General features: G+C 39.7%; 1 protein-coding gene across 1 annotated transcript; it reads right to left on the bottom strand.

Annotated features, from left to right (window-relative positions):
- Positions 1-14,702: 14,702 nt before the first annotated feature.
- LOC124118027 lies at positions 14,703-22,522 on the bottom strand. Its single transcript, XM_046480069.2, has 4 exons — positions 22,449-22,522; positions 20,574-20,666; positions 17,592-17,667; positions 14,703-15,204 (listed from the first exon to the last, which is right to left on the bottom strand). The coding sequence occupies exons 1-4, from the start codon at positions 22,473-22,475 to the stop codon at positions 14,753-14,755; spliced, it is 648 nt and encodes a 215-aa protein (XP_046336025.2). The 5' UTR covers positions 22,476-22,522; the 3' UTR covers positions 14,703-14,752.
- Positions 22,523-24,182: the final 1,660 nt, after the last annotated feature.

Raw genomic sequence — 24,182 nt, 5'->3', positions numbered from 1 at the left:
TATGGCAAATTAAACCATTTGAAAACTTACAGGAGTCTTTTATCTGTTGCAAACCGAAATTGTTTCAGATTTGGTCAAACACATAGCTTTGCATTAAATCCTATTCAATGTCAGGAAGTTTTGTTGTTCAGTATAGTTAACATGACATTTCAACATTGATCACAACACAACACAACATACGCTTAGAAAAGAAAACAGCATATATAGTCGAAACAGGTGTTATTTTTACAGAGACTATTACATACATGTGTGTGGTGTGTGTGTGTTTTGCCGGCTGTGTGTGTTTGTGCGTGTATGTGGCTGTGTATGTAGCACTGTATGTGTGGTTGTGTGTGTGATGCTGATTGTTCGATGGCTCACAGATTCCGGGGTAGAATAGGTCTTCAGCAACCCATACTTGCCGTAAAAGGCGATTACGCTTGTCGTAAAAAGGCGACTAACGGCATCGGGTGGTCAGGCTCGCTTACTTGGTTGATACATGTCATCGATCCCAATTGCGTGGATCGATGCTCATGATATAAATCACTGGATTGTCTGGTCCAGACTCGATTATTTACAGACCGCCGTCACATAGCTGAAATATTGCTGAGTGCGGCGTTAAACAACAAACCAACCAACCAACAATCGATGGCCCACACAAGTATGCTATAACAAGGATAAATACTTTGCGTTCATTAATTCAGTATGACAACCATTGAATAACAATACAGCATACCCCTCAAACACGTAACCAGACTTCGTCTCGAGGTCGTTGGTTCCAGCTGTATGACGGCCGTCTTTAAATAATCGAGTCTGGAGCAGACAATCCGGTGATTACTATCAATCCTCTGGATGCCGAGTTTTTTTTTCTGACGCACATTTTCCGAAGATTGGAAAAGTGAAGGTTGTGCGAGAATTGCGCTCACGCGGCACTGGATCTACCTCTGGCTATAAAATTACGCAGAGGTGGAGAATATTAAATTTCCTATTTGATGGTGTAAATGTAACTGCAAATATTAAACCGGTTTTTAAAAAAGACACTTCTAAGTCTTGTCCGAGAATATATTTTGCGTTGAAAAACAGTAAATTTCTCCGCTTTTTATCGTACACCGATAAAAGTACTGCGCGACGATTATTTTTATTTAGAAGCTATACGAAAACTGTGAGCGAACAAAATACTGCCTAATATCTGAACGACATAACTACATATCAAATGAAGTTATATGCGTATGTATAACGACATACATTCAATGCCAAAAATAGCATGCCGTAAATGACGAAAACTGATTTTTCTCTATGACGTCAAAAGGCGACAGAGAGGTTGCACACGTACAAAGAAAAGGGGGCATAACTCTGCTATGCTTAGCACTAGTTTTTTGTAACTCAGGTCACTTGGTGAGAATAGGCTGTGGGTAAGGACAATATATTTTCGTGGTGTTTTGTTCACGCGTACCCAAACTATTCCAACACAAATATCGATATTGAAATTAAATAGTATACGTTTAGTTATAAAAAAAACCATAAGAAAAAGATGAACTCGTACTTCATAAAAAAGAGGTAAAAGAGAAATGGATGGCCCTATCTAACCTATAACTTAGTCCTTAGATTCCAACATTCTCCTGATTGTGTAAGTGTAATTTGACTAATGTTGCATCATTATTAATGGAGCACCACCAGCCTTATCATCAAATGTAATGAAATACCAAAAAAATAACACCATTCCTTTTGACTTCATGGCTGGTTTTATGTCTTTGATAACGTCGGAGAAAGACGACACTGGTATTTTGATTAATATATATCTCACCTAATTTCCGTTCATGGTATGGAAAATCTCGATGTGTAAAACGGAATTTGACGCTTATTCGACAAAACATAAAATGACTGCTTTCACAAAGTAAATAATGTCTTGAATATGTAAACAATTAGATAGTTTATCGTGTATCTTTGGACAAGACACGCACCTGTTTGGCATCAATTTACGTAATGAAATTCCCAAAAGAGTATTTCAAAACAGCCAAAATTATATTCGATCTTGGACATATATTTGTTCATTATTATGTTGTTATTTCTCTTCATCTCGGCTCAGAATTTTACAATAAAAGATGTGAAGAAAGCTCTATTGGTATAGAATTATGAGGATAATCGTATAAGGTTGAACCAACGGGGTACCTGGCATGGGTTTTGCTTTTATACTTTTTACAATTCCTGGAGAAATTAAGTAAACAGTTTAATTTCCTGTGATCACAATATTGAAAAAAGAATGAACCCATTGATTATATAATGCAAAACGAGAGGAATAATTCGTAAATTGTTTGTGACTAACGCGCACCTTGCGAATCGTTGGATACCACTGTTCTGTGTATCAAACGACATACAAAAACAATTCCAAGACCAAGACAATTCTTTCAGCAATGTGTGCATATATTTTAACGAAAAATAGTATCCATATTGTTAAAGTAATATATTCAGTTTTAGTTATAAAATAAAATGAAACGGCTATTCATGGACATTGGTTTGGTGAACTTATAATATTGACTATAACACATCACAAGAAATACGTACATGCTGCAGTTACATTTACACTTCATCTTGTAACACTTGTCCAAAAGAAAGAAATATCGTATTCGACACTTTAAACCCATCAATTGTTATGTAAATAGTGGTCAAACAAACAGGAGATTATCAAAGGTTCGTTCATACATGTTGTTTACGTATGATATCATTTTGAACATTAACAAATATCCAAAGTGAAAATAATTTTGTGAAAAAATGTATAAAAGACATGTAAAATCTACATCATAAATGAAACTGTAAACAACATGATACATGATCGTGTGCACTTAACTCTCATTCAAGGACCTTCACTCCAAAGAAATTACCAAATATGTACCACAATGTTGACGTATGACATCACTACCGGTGACCGACTTTAACAAAATGGCGTGTTCACTGTCATCAGAACGTGGGATTTTACGAGGGGACTTTCGTTGATTCAGGGATCGTATATACATTAATGTGACATGTAAGTAATCAGAAACATTCTGACAATCTTTGTACTGTTATTTGTTGTTATAATTCTCACTGAAACTAACGGAAATAGTCAGAAATTCCCATAAATACCGTTGTCGTTGTGCGTGATTTTGCGTCAGTCATGGCGTCACACGGGACGGTAACTTTGTCAATTTCTGTTGAAAATATCAAATCATGGCAATATATCTATTTTAATTTCCCTAATTTTAACCTACAGCTCTCTTTCCATGCATATTCTGAAAAGGTTGAGCCAATACCTTGAACGAATAGACGAATGGAAAGCTCAAAATAGGAGAAAATGACACGCTGTGTAAAATCTGAATTTTGCTTTGTTTACATTTCAAACAACTGCAGTTTTTCGAGCACAGCGTTCGTTTTCACACCTAACTTGTTTTGCTTGACTTCATCTAGCCACTTAGCATTGGTGACAAAGACCATTGGTCATTTGATTCTAAAATGTATGCGGCAGCTAACCGGTGTACGCAAAGCGTGATTTTGTAAACACTATCCAATATGGCGGAAAGTTCACTTCGGCGTTCGTGTTTGCGTATTTTCCAAAACATTCGAAACGATTCTAGGGTTATCGGAGACGTTTTTGAATGATCATTGGTGATTTGATAAAAGAGAGATACCCGTGATCACTAATATGTGATTTTAAAAATTCATTTCTCCGAGTAAATATCCGAAATTTAGATTTCAAAACATGCTGTAAATAACGCCGTGAGTGGTGATTTAGTAATGTGTTAAAAGTGGCGACATTTACGATGCACCTAATTTTCAGGTCATTTTCAGTACCTTTGTTTGGCCTAAAATGCCAGTGGATGATATAACTGAACAGGGAATTTCCCACCTTATTCAAAACTGTGACGTGTATTTGTGTGGGTAATGTATTTTGAATTTTATTCCACTTCAAAGTGAGGGTTGTAGAGGAAGGACATTTATGTCCCTGTGTCATCCATGGGGTTAATTAAGATGAGTTACCAACTTTTAATTTAAAGTGAAATGTGTTCTAGACATAAAATCTATACCTTTTTATGAAAATATCAAGTATATTTCAAGGACGCCTTAAAGTCCAGCATTTCTGTGAGACATTTCGCTACAATAAAAAGCAGGAGGAATGTTGGTCCCAACTGCAATTTCTAAAAAGATACATTCCCAGCTGCGATGTCAATGGTATCAAGGTCACAGAGTATGGTCACAATTGCGATGAAGACAAGTTTGGCTTAGTGATGGTTGATTGGTTTGTCGTTTTACGCCGCGCTCAGCAATATTCCAGCTATATGACGGCGGTCGGTAAATAATCGAGTCTGGACCAGACAATTCAGTGATTGATATACTGAGCATATCAACACATGAGATTTTTCCGCGCACAACTGTTCCCATTACGCAACTTCATTTTCCAACAAGACAACGCCGGACTTCAAAGGGTAGGACTGACAACTGCCATCTTGGGGAATTACAACACTAATAACCTTCCAGGTCTCCAGATTTATGTTTTGTTTGTTTTTGTTTGTTTGTTGTTTAACGCCGCGCTCAGCAATATTCCAGCTGTCTGTAAAATAATCGAGTCTGGACCAGACAATCCAGTGATTGACATCATGAGCATCGATCCACGCAATTGGGATCGATGACATGTATCAACCAAGTCAGCGAGCCTGACCACCCGATCCCGTTAGTCGCCTTTTACCCCAATCGAACATTTATGGGATGCACTGGATCAACCACCACGAGCACGTCAGTACCAACCACAGAACCCCCGACAGTTGGCACAAGCACTGCAGGCAGAGTGGGTGAACATTCCCCACAATTCGGGATCTGATTGCTTCCATGGGACGACGATGCAAGTCAGTGTTAGACTCTAATGGTGGCCAGATGATATATTTGATCTGAGCACAGTTAACGTTCACCTTGAAAATCTACCTTGGTCAATGACAATGATGTGTGCAAAGTTTGAACAATCGGTAACCATCTGTTGCTTATTTATATGATATATAAAATATACGTCTAAAATCACTTTTGCGTTGATGTTTTGTAAAAGATATAACGAAATTTTCAGTAGTATTCCAGCAACATCGTGACAGGGGACCAAAACTGATTTTCATATTTTGTCCCATGGAGTCGAGTATTTTGTGTGGTGTCATAATATGTGATTATATTGTACTCATTTTAATGTCATTTATAGTAAATGAATTTAAAGTATACATTAGCCACTGAAAGGCTACATATCAGTTACGACAGTGTGCACATATAGCATGTATTGTTATCGTGATAATGACGTTATTCGCAAGACTTTAATTGTACTTGTATCACCCTTGCGAGCTACAAGTCAGATAACCCCGAACCTCTTCCATTCAAGAAATGATGGTACAAGTGTCATCAGATTTGAAGGTGTTTATTCTGTAGATGGAGGTTCTCATAAAGGTAAAAGGCTGTAGGAAATACAAACACAAATGATTACTTAACCTGGTCGCTAGCATATGATATCATGTGTTTAACAAAAAGTGTCCACATTTTAAAATCATTACGGTAATTTGCTATACAACAAAAATAACAACTTTCAGTCCACAATGCCTTAAAACAGAGTTTAAAGACACATAAACAACGTAAAAAATATCCTTTCACATATAACCTTATACGACAATAAATTATAAGGGAAATCGAACACATAAATTGAATGCGTCAGCATATTCAAAAACCGCGCGAAAACTTAGTCACATTACAAGGCTTGTCAAAGCGAATTCCCGTTAATTATCCTATGACAGCCCAATTAAACTGTACACAAACAATCTGAACCCTACTATCATAAATATACTGCCAATACTCACACTGTGGTGTGTCACAAGTGATCAAAAGAGAGCAAACGGCTTGGTTTGTGTGGCTTACCTTTACGCAACGACAAATTTGACTCGCGCACAGGAGAGTTCCGACAGTCAGGGAGCATACATTGCGGAAAACTGTTACGCTGTAACAGCACATTAATATTTGTTTCATTCTCTCAATCTCCATCTCACTTTGTTAACTTTCGTGCGTCCTAATAAGCCAGAGAGAGTTATGGTGGCGTTTTGGTGCCGTGTAGATGCCTCGCATTAAAGAATTCCACCAATCCCTGATAATCGTCGTGTTTATATTTCTTTCTGTCTGAAGGTCCTTTGACCCGACCGTTATCATTTGGTTTTCGTTACAAGACAGCTAGTCGGAATCGGGTGTAAATGAAGGTTGGATTCATAAGAACATATCATAAGCTGTTTAACAGTTATTATAAGTTAAATGCTGAACCTGTCATTTCATATTTAATTATATGTTTTGTTGGTTTGTTTGTTTGTTTGTTTGTTTGTCGTTTAACGCCGCACTCAGCAATATTCCAGCTATATGACGGCGGTCTGTAAAATAATCGAGTCTGGACCAGACCATCCAGTGATTATTATCATGAGCCTCGATCCACGCAATTGGGATCGATGACATGCATCAACCAAGTCAGGGAGCCTGACCACCCGATCCCGTTAGTCGCCTTTTACGACAAGCATAGTGACCTTTTACGGCAAGCATGGGTTGCTGAAGACCTATTCTATCCCGGAATCTTCACGGGTCTAATGATGTGTACATTGAACATGTTAAGTTGCGAGTATGGATTATCTAACCACAGAGCAGCTCAATAGTATGAAAATCAGACAAATCTTTCCTATTCATGTTTTTTTTTATTTAGATGTTGCGTTCCAAGACAAAAAAAAATACTTCAATGTAGGCAGAGTTTGCGTCAGGAACAGAACTCTTAAACCGTTAATATTTTGGAACTGCTGCACAGGAGTTTCGAACTTGCAGGTGTTGTGTTGCCCTGCGAGAAATTCCAACTGAGGGAAAAATCTGAGGACACTCCATATCACATGAGGTCACACAGGGGAACGCTGAGCGGACGTTCCAATCTAAATGAAGGGTGCAGAGCTTCTTCGACCGCTCACATGTCAGCTTAAGGACCAATCTAACTGGAGGATGCATGGCTTCTTGTGCCAATCGCCTATCAGCTGAACGTCCAATCTTGAGATCCAATCTGAATGAAGGGTGCATAGCTTCATCGATATGGGGACGAGTCGTCTTGCAGGTTACGGAAAGGGCCGAGTGGTGACGAATGAACATAATGGTGCGGATCTTCATTTTGGAATGCGTCGCCTTAGTTCGGTTTCGAGATTTACAAATCAGATATGCTTGTTTGAATGATTCGGTCAATCGTACCGATAATTTAATCGGTTATGCCAGATAAATGCTTTCTGGTCGTAAAAACAAAACAGAATATTTTACAGACTGTTGCTATTGGAATATCGAGAAACTGCTGATCTACTTTTCTGTGGGTTGAAATATTCAACAATTTTTCAGGAGAATCCTTCGCTTGGATGAAATCGGTTGGCCTGAAGGCCGAGAATTTAGAAGCTTCGACTCTGATTGGCTTATTGGAAAGTTCACCTGACGCGAAGTCCCCTGAGGTGTCATTCTCATATCTTCATTCAGAGGTAGATTTTTGGAGATTGGTAACTTGCCTATTATTGATTAGGTTAAGTGTTCTCAACAAGAGCAACAGGGGAATAGGCTACACAAAAACAAATGTTTTCCAATAGGCCGCTTTGGTTGTGTTATATTTGTTTATAAATATCTAGGCATTAACAACCATTACATGCACAAGTATACATATCCTAATTTAATAAGCTGTGGTGCAATCACATCTTCAGGCGAGCTGAAACAGTTGTTTTTCATAGTCAAGGAAACTAAATCATGAATCCCAGTTCCACAACAAATGTTACCAACTTGAAAATATTGGTGGTCATCATGTTAACACTACCTCCGTGTATAGTGACAGTCAGAACCCTACCTCCCTCGAGGGATAACATTCATGTGTATAGTGACAGTTAGAACCCTACCTCCCTAGAGGGACAATATTCATGTGTATAGTGACAGCCAGGGCCTAGATTTTCGAAACGATCTTAGCTAAGATAAATCTTAAATACTTACGTTAAAAGATCTTAAGATATATTAAGGTTAAGATAAGATAGATTTTCGAAACTAGCGTAAACCTGTCGCAGATCGTTCAGAGCTACGATACCTGTCGTAACTCTGACAGAGAACTCATTTGTGTTAGAGACTGAAAAAGCGGGGTGTTTCCCAATGACGTCACGGGGATTTCCCAGCCGCTGACAAGAACAACAACTTAGATAAATGACACAGAATTCATGATCACATTGTCAGGTCAAACTGTTTAGGAAGCAACTAACTGAGTGACATTCCGTACAATCCTACATACGTCCTACATGTAGACGTGTTCTTTTTATGATAAAATATGCCATGACTACCCGAACACCAATATCATTCATGTGTCATGCAACGGCATTTTTCAAACACAATAAATTTCATAATCAATAAGTGTAGTTTTACCACACTACAGCTATTAGAATTGAAATAATGTGCAAAAATATACTTCACCGTTTTCCCTGCAAATGGTCATCTCGCGAGCGCGCAGAACGTTATGTTAACACATCGCGTACAAAGTCAAGGACGAAAGTAAGGGACGTTATTCTAAATGACAATGACGAGACCTTTGATCGAACAGCAGGCATTCAGCATTTAAAATGAGTGTTGAAGTCTGATGTTGCGTGATGTATACTGGGTCAGTTGGACAATACTGTTTGTTTTTGCGTTTATATCAAAGGTCAAGTTAATAGGAAAAACACCACCATTAAACCTGGAAACACTCAAAACCTATATTGTCCAGGAAGCAGCGCAACCACGAGCGAGTTATTATTATGATGTTTTCTAAAGTTTGTTTGTTATTCATAGATCCAATACATTTCACGAATAAACCAAGGACTCAAAACATATATCAATCTTTTTGTATTTAGATGATGTTATCTTTTTATCTATCTGTATCCATAATTCTTTTCAAAATTTGAAAGTGACACCAATTTTCGTTCACAAAGGGAGATAATTTAGGAATTGTCAAGTTATGTTGTCTCATGGAACACGCCACAAGTTAACGTGAACATAAATGTAATGTAGCCCTTTTCAATCCTTTTAAATCAAGTAGAGCTAATAAACAGATTTGTCTGATTTGGTTTAAATCTGGCTGAGGAGCGAAATATGTACATTGTAAATGTGTGAAATCTATTCCAGAACGTAGTTCGATGACGTTTAGCTTGTCTCATAGCTTTGCTTAGGGTCATTTAATAGTATTTGTCCGGTGACCATATCCTTTACAATGATATTGTTTGAATGGTCTCAAGTATCTATATATTTAAATATAAACGGGTAAATGTACACTTCAATTTTAAAAAGACCAACATCAATTATTATTATAAAGTCGGTCCATTGAATGCAAAATTCAAAGATTATTGTGGTGAAAATTTCTATTTTATATTGATCAGTTAATTTCATACAATAAACAATTGCTGCGAAAATATAATGGATATTGAATTTCGATCCGAGTTCCAAATATGTTACTTTTTAACGACATTGGAAACCCAAACGAGCATGGGAGCCACTTTCTTACTTGATTTGTCAAATCGCCAATCTCGAAAATACGATACAAAGATATGTGCTCAACATTTGCTGTTAAAATATCAATAAATTGTTATATTTAATGGAATACATCTATGTCGTTAATCACCTGTTTTTAAAGAATACAATTATTCAACAAACACTATTTAATCACTTGTTATCAAATATTTGTCTTTCAATAATATAGATAACCTGTTGGTTTAAAAACGAAACAAAATACAATTACTTTTGCAAGAAAAAAATAAAATATACTCTTTCTACAAATTGATATACTATTCACATCTTTGATCACATGTATTTCCTTGTTAAATCAATAAGTACTACACTGTATAGTTATATTCAGTTGTTAAAACCGCTCGTCCCACACCATTTAAGATGTAAAACCTGATGCAGAACGCTTATGGTTTTGCACTTCGTCACATATGTAGATTGATATAATTTGCGTAAATAAAGACTAAAACGTTGTTTCAAATGCGACCCAGAAAATACAACAGCGGAACTCTGCGCTTGATGAAAACTGTAACATTGAGCAAGGTCTCGCCGGGTGAATACAAAGAGAAACCACTCTCAGTTAGAGTATGAACTTAGATTAGCTGCCCTTGAGTTATCAATAAGGTCACTGTCATCTCTATAGCCAGCCGACACCTTCCGTTTTAATCCTTCCCAAATTATCGAAAATGTATGTTGTTTCACACTTCGTCAGCATGGATTTGGATAAAAATATATCGTAAGCTACTCCATAGTTATGTGGATCCCTGTCGCGATTGAGAACATTTCTGACATGAAATCTTTGATGCGTTCTTCGTGTTTTCGAAGTGTAAATTTGAATCACACAGTTTAACTAAATGACATATCAATGCTTGAACGTAAAGCAGATTATTTGTTTGAAAAATATCTAAGGAAAAGTATGCCGCCATCATGGATGAAGTTAAAATAAACTTACGACAGGTATGGAGCTATCTTAGATTTATGACAATCAATCTTTCGATATCGTAGGGCTACGATAGTTTCGAAAATAGGCCACGATAGTCTATGACACATGCGAAAGCCTAGGTGGTCCAGTGGATATAGTGTCTGCCCTGAGACTGGAAGATCGGTGATTTGATCCCAGGCTGCGTCATGCCAAACAATACGTCGGCTCGGAGTATACTGTGTCTGAGTGAGTTATCCATATTGAACAGCGGCATGGCATCTCAAAATAAACTGAGAGTGGAAGATCGGTGATTTGATCCCAGGCTGCGTCATGCAAACAATGCGTCGGCTCGGAGTATACTGTGTCTGAGTGAGTTATCCATATTGAACAGCGGCATGGCATCTCAAAATAAACTGAGAGTGGAAGATCGGTGATTTGATCCCAGGCTGCGTCATGCCAAACAATGCGTCGGCTCGGAGTATACTGTGTCTGAGTGAGTTATCCATATTGAACAGCGGCATGGCATCTCAAAATAAACTGAGAGTGGAAGATCGGTGATTTGATCCCAGGCTGCGTCATGCAAACAATGCGTCGGCTCGGAGTATACTGTGTCTGAGTGAGTTATCCATATTAAACAGCGGCATGGCATCTCAAAATAAACTGAGAGTGGAAGATCGGTGATTTGATCCCAGGCTGCGTCATGCAAACAATGCGTCGGCTCGGAGTATACTGTGTCTGAGTGAGTTATCCATATTGAACAGCGGCATGGCATCTCAAAATAAACTGAGAGTGGAAGATCGGTGATTTGATCCCAGGCTGCGTCATGCCAAACAATGCGTCGGCTCGGAGTATACTGTGTCTGAGTGAGTTATCCATATTGAACAGCGGCATGGCATCTCAAAATAAACTGAGAGTGGAAGATCGGTGATTTGATCCCAGGCTGCGTCATGCCAAACAATGCGTCGGCTCGGAGTATACTGTGTCTGAGTGAGTTATCCATATTGAACAGCGGCATGGCATCTCAAAATAAACTGAGAGTGGAAGATCGGTGATTTGATCCCAGGCTGCGTCATGCCAAACAATGCGTCGGCTCGGAGTATACTGTGTCTGAGTGAGTTATCCATATTGAACAGCGGCATGGCATCTCAAAATAAACCGGCTAAAGTCCAGTTTCCACCCTTGCCGAACTAGGCTGCAATTCCTGGTCTCGATCATTGGCTAAAACATTGTAATAAATGCGACCCAGAAAATACAGCGGAACTCTGCAAAACTGTAACATTGAGCAAGGTCTCGCAGGGCGAATACAAAGGCATCTTCCCGAGGCAAGAGAGTTTACTGACTTTAAAAGTCCAGTTTCCACACTTGCCGAACTAGGCTGTAATTCCTGGGCTCGATCGTAGCGCCACCATTGGCTATTACGAGTTATGTCCCTTCTAAGCCTCTCCTATGGACCAATCAGAACCTCTCATGTCACTTGCATTTGCTTCAAACAAAATGGCGGCGCCAAGTCAAGGCGATCTGATCGATAATCAAGATCTTTATTGTAATAAAACTGGTCTTAAATCGCGAAGTGCATCAATCACGTGAGCACCTTGATTAAAAACATGAAAAGATTTGGAAAATATCTGTACACATGCTCGGCAAATCCTGCAATCGACCGAAATCGGCCCGGTAGTTTACGAACCGGATGCCGATTTCGTAACGCGATTTTGATTGGACTATGCATAAACTCGTTAGTCCAACCAAATATAACTCCACAAGTCCAGCCTAGTTCGGCAAGGTTGGAAACTGAACTTCTATAGTCAGTTAACTACCTTGCCTCGGGAACATGCAGTTCTTCACGCAGGTGCTCTTGTTCCTTCTTGGTTCGCAGTGTAGTAGCCATTCCTTCACTGCATAACAGTGTTTTGTTTCAGGTTTGTTTTTTTGTTTTTTGTCAGTTCTGTCAATTTAGTTCAAATTGAGGTAATCAAAAACATCAACGCGAATTTCAAATTAATCACATTAAATGCTTACAAATGATATTGAATATAAATACAATCTCGCCCTCGAGTCTATATACATCAAATATATCAACATTCGTCCACAAATATATGAGTGAGTGGTTGGTTGGTGTGTTGGTTTGTTGTTTAACGCCGCACTCAGCAATATTCCAGCTGTATGACGGCGGTCTGTAAATAATCGAGTCTGGACCAGACAATCCAGTGATTAATATCATGAGCATCGATCCACGCAATTGGGATCGATGACATGCATCAACCAAGTCAGCGAGCCTGACCACCCGATCCCGTTAATCGCCTTTTACGACAAGCATAGTCGCCTTTTACGGCAAGCATGGGTTGCTGAAGACCTTTTCTACCCCGGATCTTCACGGGTCTTGTGCATCCTGTAATATAGCATTAATACCAAATTCTCAAGATATTGACTAGTACACCACTAAGCTGTATGTAAACTGAGGGGCAAGATATACTCTGCTGAGTTGTTCTGTTTTTATATGAAAAATTTAAAGATTTTACGGCAAGCATGGGTTGCTGAAAACCTATTCTACCCCGGAATCTTCAGGAGTGAGTGAGTTGGGTGTAACCGATACCTGTTAAAACGTACATGCATACAAGGTGCACGGTGTCCGAGCGTATTCTCCATAAAGGGATATAATCCACTGCTTGTTGCAAGGCATTACGTGTTGCAGACACGTTCTGGACCAGGCTAGACGCCTACTGTTACGATGTCATGAATCGCACCAGTGCCGACAATGATGTACATTCTGACGGTAATATAATGTCAGACAATTCGTTTGGGGTTAAATATGTTTTTGACGGTCATGTGTCATAAACGTCGATTTCTTTTCATTCCTTTTGAGGTCAACGCAACCGGTGTACAAATACGAAATAAGCATTACCTTATAGGCACAGTGACGAAATAAATCCTTAGCTGGTTCCCGACTCTCTCTGCGCGTTGTCAACTCTATATGATGCGACACAGCCCAGCTATATCAGCCCAGCGCTCACATTCCGTAACGTAACGTAAATCAAGGCTCGTCCCCTTGTCGCATGCCGTCACTAAACTGCGCTAAGCCAATAAGAAGGCGCGTCAGGATATGGGCACTTCGATCAATATAATCCCGAGTTTTTATATTAATTTTGGAAATATGTTTTTGTTTATAAAATGTGTGAAAATGTAGATTGTCGGTTCAAATCCGCTGTGGGACACAACTCACTTTTCAGAATCCTTGACCCCCCCCCCCCCCCCCCCCCCCCCCGAAGTGTGGGGATTTGAACACATCTCAACGACTAGAAGCTGTTCATTTGCGTTTCCAAAAATATCCTTTTATCACAAACAAAATGTACTCCAAATTCCATGGTATATGAGGAACTTGGAAGGCTCCATCTATCAAACATCGCTAAAATATATTCCAATGTGTAAAACAATAATGCATCAAGAATAAGCACTGATTTGTATAAATTGTGTTTTCTTTTGTACCAGTTCTCAGTCAGTTGTTGACGACAGGACTAGAGTATTCGGATTTAAGGGAATAATATTATATCACACACCTGATGTGCCCTCAACCATAACAGTTGTTGTTTTAAGCCGTGTGACAAATGGGGTGTATGACAAATGGGGTGTATGACAAATGGGGTGTATGACAAATGGGGTGTATGACAAATGGGAGATGACATTCCAACTATAAGACTGGACCTTGAATCACACGGTCAAACCAGTGGATGACAACATAATTGGCTTCTCTCGCGTTAATGGCATTGGCTTCTTCGTTTTATTGTTATCTTTATACACTAATCCTATCTTGTGTAACCAAATCAGCGTGTATAATGTTCAACTTAATACGCTTCAACATTTTTCGCCTAATGAAGGTGCAAAAATCCCTGAAACGTCGTCATGAACAATAAAGAAATTGTGATGCATGTTCTTCTAACTTCTAAATGCCTCTCAAAGACTTGTTTACTGATGCTCAAAATATTATGTCCATAAAAAACTTATACATAATACATTGACCACTGAGATTTACAATATAAGAACTGCTATTTTCTTTCCCAATTAATCATCTTGATGAGAGAATTGGAAAAGGACAAAGAGAATATACAACCTCCTGCTCCTCAGAGCTTTCCTGGTGTATATGCCTGAATGGCTAGACATGAAAATTGTACCGTATGTTGGTGTGTTTGGACAATCCCTTTGGTACACAAACACAAGTCTTACACCTATGGCAAATGTGTTTATTGTTGAAATGCGCTGACTTTGTCCGTCACGGTGATCTACCTAAAGGACCCGTGCAGACTAAACTAATTTCTTCCACGGCCGCCACACTAAGTTTCCTGAACGAGTGGGGTCCAGTGTGTATAGAGAAAGATCAGTGTCACTCTCCTGCTTCACCACTAGCTCAGGGGGCAGGTATCCCCCCACAGAAGTGTCACAAGTACGAGGATCGCTCCCACACTCTACAGATGCAGCAGGGAACAAGGTCACTCCCGCACTGGAAATGTCAGATATGTCTTTCGCTTTCGGAGTTCCTGGGTTAAGGCCTTCAGGGCCAGAGGTTGAGTTCTGTTCTTTGGCATCGTCGTCTGACTGTGTCTTCAGGTTCAATGGCTGGAATTCGTCAGTGATGGCGTCATCTTGACGTGACGTTCTGTCCGTAATGGGCGGAAGGTTGTAGGGAGAGTAGACACCTACTCGTGGCGCTTGTAGTCGAGGCAGTTGCTGGTGCCGGAAATGACGAAAGTCGACGCCTGCAACAGAATTACGAGTATTAGCGAGTGGGTCTGGTGTTTGTGTTTTAATGCCGCTCCATTCCAGCCATGTTAATATTCGAGTCTGGGCCAGACAAACCAGTTCCTTCCACAAGCATACGTTGCTGTTGACCTTACCTATCCCAGAATGATTCGGGGTGTTAGTCGTTTCTAGAAAAACACTAACGAATGCTTGATTCTGACTGAATAATATGATACTACAATCGGGTATCTAATGTCACTCTACGCCTCAAAATTAACAAGCCTTGCCATATATAACATCGTATCCCAATTGCGCAAATCGATGCTCATGATGACAATCACTGGATTGTCTGGTGAAGATTTGGTTATTTACAGAGCGCCGTCATATAGCTGGAATATTGCTAAGTGCGTCGTTAAACAAGAAACAAACAAAGAAAATTATACAACACCTTGCTAATGAAAACATCGACCTATCGAAAGCCTACTCGTCGATGCAAGTAACAAAGGCTGCTGGGTGAAGTGAGGTGTGAACTGGGGTTTAACGTCGCGTCCAAGATCATTGTACTCATTAGACGACGTGCATGCACGTGTGTGTGTGGCTTCTTGTTCTAGTCCGGACCGATGCCGATTTATAGTGCTCACCCACTGAGATACCATGCCGCAGTTTTCACATGAATACCCCACTCAGACAAAGTATACTGACTCCGAGGCGACTTGTCCTTGTTTTAACCCCTTAATACCCAGCGCCAGGCAGGGCAACAACAAGTGTCATCTTTTAATGTCTTTAGGTAGGTCGCGGCCTGGGATCCAATCCCGGACCTTCCGCTCTCCGGGCGGACGCTCTACCACCAGACCACGGAGGCGGTCACAATGGCTGCCGACAACCCATTAGAATTTACACGTTCGATATCAGAACAGCATCTTATTAATAAACGAATGCCGTCATATAGCTGGAATATTGCCGACTGCGGCGTTAAACAACCAACCAACCAACCAATCTTAGCAAACATGATGAAACATATTTCAGACCATACGCTAGTAAAACACACACACACACACACACACACACACACACACACACACACACTGTAAAACAGCTGGGTAATGGCTACACAATCATCGGATTAAATACGTGATTTGAGAAGAAAATGAGTTTAGCGATGTTTTTGTCCCTGTGTATATAACCTGTCACCCCTACAATGCGAGATGGGATGTTGATTAAATGTATATTTATGGATGGTTATTGCATTCATTTCTTTTATAAATACAGTTATTTGTAATCGTTATTTTCAACTAGTCAAGAATGTGAAATTTAATCTTGAACTTGAGTAATAAGGTGAGAACCTTTTTCAAAGCGCTCTTGTCGTGGTAGAATGTAGAAAATCAACTATTGATTTAATATAATTAAATATAAAGTGACTTGATTGTACATGGAATAGAACTGTATATGTAAACTACAAAAATGAATGTATATACAGTAAACTACGATTATAACGAACACGCTTATAACGAACTGACGGATATAACGAACTTACTTTTTGGTCCGGACTACTTGCTGTAGTTATGCTGTGTATATGCTTATAACGAACTACGGTTATAACGAAATATAATTAGTAGTCCCTTTGAGTTCGTTATAACCGTAGTTTACTGTAAATGTATCTGTGTTTGTAACTCGAAATGTGTCAAGCAGGGAGTTTTTCTGGATTTGGGTGACAGGGACCAATGTACTGGCAAGAGGAGGTAAAACTCGGGGCTATGTACGACACGGTTGACAGAGAGCACCAGTTCTGTCTGACGGGGGATCATTAGGTCGCAGTTAAATAAATAGCATTTTAGGGGGTCAGGGTCGGGGGCGCGGTCCAAACCACGAAGCGGCCGCTGGATGTAGGACAAGATGATGCATCACGTGCTAACTAAACAGGATTTTAGCAAGGACCCTTGTAGAGGTTAATAAATCAGGGGTTTAAGCAACAGTTTTAGAAGAGAAAAACTAGAATCTACCCTCGGCTGTCCATTAATCATACGAGAAAGGGCGTGTTACAGGTTGGGAGATTACAACACGAGGGCAAAAATATCAGTCGGGGAGAAAGGCTGAGAATCTGAGAGCTAAGGTCGGAAAGCTACTCCAACTTTTCACATTGCTTTCGGTAGGCTGAGAAGAATCTGAATACTGTATTTAGAAACCGTTTGAACAAATAATCGTCTAATCGAAACTCAAGTCGTTTGTTCCTGTTGGGCCGTCGCATGGAAGTGGAGTCCAAACAAGGAACATGGTTACAGTTCATGCTGTTGATCACCAGTTTCCCTCACCCAGGTTCTATTATTTTCATGACGCTGCCATGTCAACATAGCTGGACCATCTTTGACTGCCGTGTCAAACATTTCTCTGAGTCATATGTGCTTACCGCTCGACCGCAGCGCTTTTAGGTAGGCCACTGTCTTTTCAAGTAGTTCGGCTTTTTCCATCTTCACCGGTGTACCCTGCAACACGACATACGATGATATAGACTGTGGGAGTGGTATTATTATTGGTGTCAGTATCAGTATCAGTAGTAGTAGTAGTAGAAGTAGTAGTAGTAGTAGCAGTAGTAGTGAGGTGAGGTGAGGTGAGGTGAAATTGGGTTTAACGTCGCGTCCAAGATTATTGCGTCCAAGATTATTGCGCTTATATACTGACTCCGAGCCGAGCAGTCCTTGTTTTAGTCCTTTAATGCCGAGCGCCAGACAGGGTAACAACAAGTACCATATTTTAACGTCTTTTGGTATGACGCGGCCGGGGATCGAACCCCGGACCTTCCGCTCTCCGGGCGGACGCTCTACCACTAGACCACGGAGGCGGTCAGTAGTAGTAGTAGTGGAGTGAGTGGAGTGAGTATGGTTTTACGCCGCTTTTAGCAATATTCCAGCAATATCACGGCGGGGGACACCAGAAATGGGCTTCACACATTGTACCCATGTCGGGAATCGAACCCGGGTCTTCGGCGTGACGAGCGAACGTTTTAACCACTAGGCTACCCGACCGCCCAGCAGTAGTAGTAGTAGTAGTAGTAGTAGTAGTAGAAGAAGTAGTAGTAGTAGTAGTAGTAGTAGTAGTAGTAGTAGTAGTAGTGGTGGTGGTGGTGGTGGTGGTGGTGGTGGTAGTAGGCCGTAGTTGAATATGGATACCCAAAGTAGACACAGTTTACTGACACACTGATAAATAGTGACTATTTGATTGACATTCCAGAAGTTAGTGAGTACGAAAACGTGCAACTTAAAGCATAACAACTTCTGACGTATGGCTTATGGCGACGTTTCGATGTTAGATTCTTACACCGTTTATAGCTCCAGCTTGATAACGGTGTACGAACCTACATCGAAACGCCTCTATATACAATTAACCAGAAGTTGTTATCCATGAAGTTGTACGTTTTCCTTCTGATAAATGATGTTTTTTTTAGTAATTTCGGGTCGTGAATAAATTCCCCGATATATCATCCGGAGTGAAGGGTTTCAGAATTAACAGGATCCACACTAAAGTGGTTTCCGGTGTAGTTATATGAAATCCGCGCATAATATCATTTTACTGACTGATAAGACATGGTTAGAAAGGACCCCGCTACCACTAACGGTAACAAGAGACTCGAGTGATTATCAATCCTTGTACTTTTAGTTCAAACTTAAAATTTCTATTGACGTCACTGTAAGTTTTGTGTTGAATTTGTAACAAGTTATGTTAACCTTCCGTTAAGGTCATCTTGGATGTGGACTAATTTTTTAAATGATAATTTTATAAGACATTTCAGTTATTAAGACTATAGTTGTTGTGAGAAAAAACGTCTTTAGTTAACACCGCTCCCCTGAGGTGAATTTCAGTAAAATCCCCAGTTGCCTCTATTTTCTTTTACAATCAAATAATTTAAATCAAATTTCACGAATGACTATTGGTGTTTTCATAATAATTCTTATCTCATTATCCAATCAATGGTTCTTAAAGCGTAATTTTAACTTAACAAAAAATACAAGCCGGATGAATCCTTGTCCGGCGGCTAACCCCGCCCACAGCAGCCGATTCAATACGCTCCCCGGCTACACTGTGACCACACAATGTATAGACAGATCAGGGCTCCTACTCAAGCGTCAAAATCACTTAAGAAAACACTAACAAGTGCTTATTATTAGTCGACCAGGGCTATAATTAGCCCTCAGGCAATAGCCACGTGACTGTCACGTGTTTGGTGGGCGTGTCACGAGAGGCAAGAACTAATTTTAATAGGTATTTGGAAGTTCAGATGTGAATGGTTCTTTGTCGGGGTAGTGTGTTGTGGGCAGGGGTGGGAGGAGAGGGGTGGGGAGTTGTGTAAGCTGACGGTAGGGGGCCGGGAGGGGTGCGGTTAGCGTCGCTGGTCAGTTTGCCTGGGGCAACTACCAATGGTCGAAACTGTCCGGGCAATACTGCAGGCTATTGACCATTAACTGGACGTTGAAATCCTTTGCTGAGTTTTTACGTGTAACACAAATGCTGTACGACAACATCACTGTGATTTCTCAAAATCCATGGAATTCTGGTCCATATGTTTTTTACAAAATACTCCAAGGGTACTGAAGTTCTACAGGACAAACAAATTGAGCCAATGAGCATCATGTTTGTTTGTGTTTTTTTTTATTGTTTAACGCCGCAATCAGCAATATTCCAGCTATATGACGGAGGTCTGTAAATAATCGCGTCTGGACCAGACAATCCGGTGATTGGCATCGTGAGCAGACAGGTAAATCATAATAGGGGGGGGGGGGGGGATTAGATTCGAACCCATCAAGGACGACTGGAGTGCTCCAAGGCTAGGGGTCGTAACATCGACAGTTAATTGCGGCGCCCTAACTTTTTAAATTTCAAGATTGTTTGAAATCTACTTTGAACCTTTTCACCATTAAACAATGGCGCGCTGTCAGTCATCACGTTATGACCTCATGCATGCTGAGAGTTTTGAAAACTTTCCACTGCACAGGAGATAGCGAATGTGTCATAGCCGAGTTAACGTGAATATATACTCAAACCTCGTTATCTCGCAAGTATAATAGAATAGATCTTCAGTAACCGATGCTTGCAGTAAAAGGCGACTATGCTTGTCGTAAAAGGCGACTATGCTTGTCGAAAAAGGCGACTAACGGGATCGGGTTGTCAGTCTCGCTGACTTGGTTGATGCATGTCATCGATCCCAAATGCGTGGATCGATGTTCATGATGTCAATCACTGGATTGTCTGGTCCAGACTCGATTATTTACAGACCGCCGTAATATAGCTGGAATATTGCTGGGTGAGGCGTAAAACAACAAACTAAACCAAACCAAACCGGTATACTTTGATATGTTTTTTATAGTTTACATAATGTCATCTCTCGTTACCTTACCTTTGTGGCTGGGGGCGAAATCAAAGCTTCAATTTCATCCAGGTAGTAGTTTATCTTGGCTCGTCTCCGTCTCTCTGCCAGGTGTTTACGTGTCTGTAACGGGACAGAAATACTTATTTATTTTTACATATTCCCTTCTATGCATCTTTTAAAATATCTGTATGTGCCCTTGACCTCATTTTGATAAAGGTCTGCCATACCACAGATCCTTGTTGAAAGATTCACCGAGGTATACTGTATAACACTGCGGATGTACGCAGGGTTGTCATGTCATTTTATTGTCTGTTTTGATTCACGTTCTCAACAAAAATATTTGTGTTTCGTCAGAAAGCAAATACGTGATACGATTTAGAAAACGTTATTTTCTATGGAAAATATATTTTGCAACCTGCTTAATTATGTTCCAGTTGCATACAAATACATGTCATAAAAAGAAAGTTTACACCCATATTGTTATGATGGTGGCTAAAAATGAAAAAGCAAGAAATGCTTCGATGGTGATGTTATATTCCGCCTAGTAAATGTTTGGTCAAATCCAATTTGTAATTTTATACTTTCTTTTATAAATAGAGGATTCATCACGAGTGTTTTTTAATATGGGAAATATCAACTGAGTCTTAGTTAATCGGTATTTGCCGAGCCTTTGGCCAAAGGCTCGGCAAATACCGATTAACGGGACGAGGTTGATATTTCCCATATTAAAAAACACGAGTGATGAATTCTATTTATCATTTTCACATTTTTGCTTCCAAATTAAGGAATAATTGCATTAAACATTACCATCAGCAGCTTGTCGAAATCTTACGTATAGATCGTGCGTAGTGATACATGTTTTCCATAGCCATGTAAACCAAAATAAACAATTCGCTGAGAAAAAAAGTTCCTCGGATTATTTTAAACAAAATACTTGAACAGACTTTTGCAGAATAATTGAAATTTTAATAACGGTAACAACAACGATTCTGTGTTATCTGATTATATCTATGGTGTAACTTCACTTATATTATATAGTTTCAAATCAAACCGCTCGCTCTTCCGGTTATCTAATTTGCATACTTATGTCATTGGGGTATGACATACATGTTTTTATGTCATAAGCTTATGTCATGGATAAATGCTTAAGTTAAATGATAAAGGATAATATTATCCTTTTCACCTTTGTCAGTTTTCAAAGAAAGCATAACATGTAAATGTATATTGCATTTTACACTTGTTTAAAACACAATAATATATATCAAAATAAAATAATAACATTCTGTTAGCTTTCAAGCATACCTGGCGGTATGCTCTGAATAGACATATACTCAAATATTTAAAAACGCAACACCAACGCTAACTATGTACAACATGGGAAAACAATATAACTTTAATTGTCATCACTCTACTTGGCTCTTGCTCAATGATTTCAACAACTTTGTGAGTATGACAAACTTTAGAAATTATATCAGAGCCTTGGGGCCGAGATGTCCCGGATGAAGGTTTTTCCAGTGTCACCCAACATGGCGGGTTAGATTTTATTCGTACGTATAATATAAATCACCAATGCAAAAGAATAAGCAGTCTAGAATATCTGCCGAAACAGAACACGTCAATGATATAAAGTATACAGTAGTACATGGTTGTTACGAATACAAATATAACTTTTAGTTATTATGTTTTAATTAACATTTAATTAACTTTTGAAAAATTACAACTGCTTTACTACACATATGCATGTACGGATCACGCGAGTAAGGCATTCTATATAACTAATTAACAACTGTAGATAAACATAATTTTCTCACAATTTATTCTGCCATTATAATAATTATACACAATGTTATTAATTTCACGTCGTAAACAATTGTTTAAATAATAAATATTCAGTTGACTTACCAAACTCTCCCTCCGATGTGTGTCCATGTCGGCAGCTGAACAGATACTGTCTGACGACTGTCTGCAGACAGCTTCCAAGCTCACCACGACGTCAGTGGAGCAAGTAACGGCCACATAATCCTTTAGTCACCATTAATTCCTTCACGACTTTCTAATGAGCGTTCCATCACGCCAAAGACCCCCTACGCCACCCTTAAGAAAAGGCGTTACGCGATCATAGGTAACTGTGTTGTATGGCGGGTTGATTTAAGGAGACAGTTACGGTCTGCGCGGAATTGTTCGTCCACGAGATTTGCTAATAGGGATGAGATGAGTACAAAACGGGTGTAGAAATTGTCCGCTGACCCGTGAAAAGATTGAAATATAAACGATTCGTGTACGATGTAAAATGACAGGAATCGGAGGGGGTGGGAGGGAAACCAGCGTTGTTCCTCGTTAATTGCACTCCTCCTAAATCCACCAGCCTCGTGTGCGACAGTTCCACAAAGCTCCATTGACAATAACTCCACTACCCTGCTGTTCCACTGCGAGGTAAAGTGTTTATACCAGGGATGTCGGGTTTTACTGTTTATTCGCTCATTAACATTTTGACAATTTAAGCTGGTTTTGGATAATGCGTATAAAACGAAAACATCCTCATCTTTAAGGTACCAAGATGTGCATTGTCCATGGAATGTTTATGACAATAATAATTATCATACTTTTCCTTTGTCTTTAGATGACAATCTCTGTGTTATTTACTTGACAATCGCTGTAGCCTGTAGACCTGGGTCCACTTGCACAAAGCGATCTTAGCGCTATGAGTATCTAAGTCTATGTTAGACTATGAGAGTTACGATCATATAGCGCTGAGATCGCTTTGTGCATGTGGGCATAGGTCTATAGGCTACAGCGATTGTCATTACAGGTAAACGATAATGGTCGGTCCACCTCTATAATAAGAACGTGAGTTGGTTTTTAGACACGTTTAGTAATATTCCTCTAATATCACGTCGAAGATACTAGAAATGGGCATGTGGAGAATCGAACCCGAACCTTGGCGTGACAGGCGGAGTCTTTCACCACTTGGCCTCCACATCGCCACTGTGATGCCATCAAGATGTATTCTGGCGCGGCAATGTAGATGCTGGTACAGGTGTGGGATGCACATTAGGCGTTATAAGGACAAGTTCAGCTTGAAAGTAACACCAACCCCGAGCGCTAGATTTAAAAAATAAACTCCGCCGTGATATTGCTGGAATATTGCTAAAAGCAGCGTAAACCATACTCACTCGCTAAGAAATAAACTAACGAGGCTGCTCAGGATTATATAAATACACACCTGATCTGCAATTCAAAAACTTTCTCAGTGAGTATGACATTGAGGGTTTATGTCACACTTTTGTCCGGAAACAAGGTGATTTCATGGACTTTCTGTTCGAATTTCGAGCATTCAACAGCGTACGTGACAACAGCAAACGACTAGGTCGATACTGCGGAGGAATCACAGTATTTATTAAAAAAAGTTTTGATTGCAGTTTGTTTGTTTGTTGTTTAACGCCGCACTCAGCAATATTCCAGCTATATGACGGCTGTTTTGATTACAAGAGACATTTATATCATATAAATTTCTCAGTTTTGATTACACGAGACATTTATAAAATGTATCTGATGATTTCCAAACCGTATTGTGTTTCACTTCAAGACATTATTGTTTGGGTTGAAAACTGAGACAATTGTATTTTTCGTGTATAT

The sequence above is a fragment of the Haliotis rufescens genome, unplaced genomic scaffold, assembly GCF_023055435.1.
Source record: "Haliotis rufescens isolate VD_foot unplaced genomic scaffold, xgHalRufe1.0.p SCAF_29, whole genome shotgun sequence".
Taxonomy (NCBI): domain Eukaryota; kingdom Metazoa; phylum Mollusca; class Gastropoda; order Lepetellida; family Haliotidae; genus Haliotis; species Haliotis rufescens.
Note: the sequence above shows the minus strand (reverse complement) of the source record. Positions and strands in the feature narration are given on the sequence as shown.

Bases quoted from the DNA above. Each gene is read 5' to 3' on its own strand.
- LOC124118027 (XM_046480069.2), bottom strand. From the start codon at position 22,475: ATGGACACACATCGGAGGGAGAGTTTG. The intron at 20,667-22,448 runs GTAAGTCAACTG...GTCCCGTTACAG, and splicing joins CACATCGGAGGGAGAGTTTG to ACACGTAAACACCTGGCAGA. The intron at 15,205-17,591 runs GTAAGCACATAT...ATTCTGTTGCAG, and splicing joins AAAAGCGCTGCGGTCGAGCG to GCGTCGACTTTCGTCATTTC.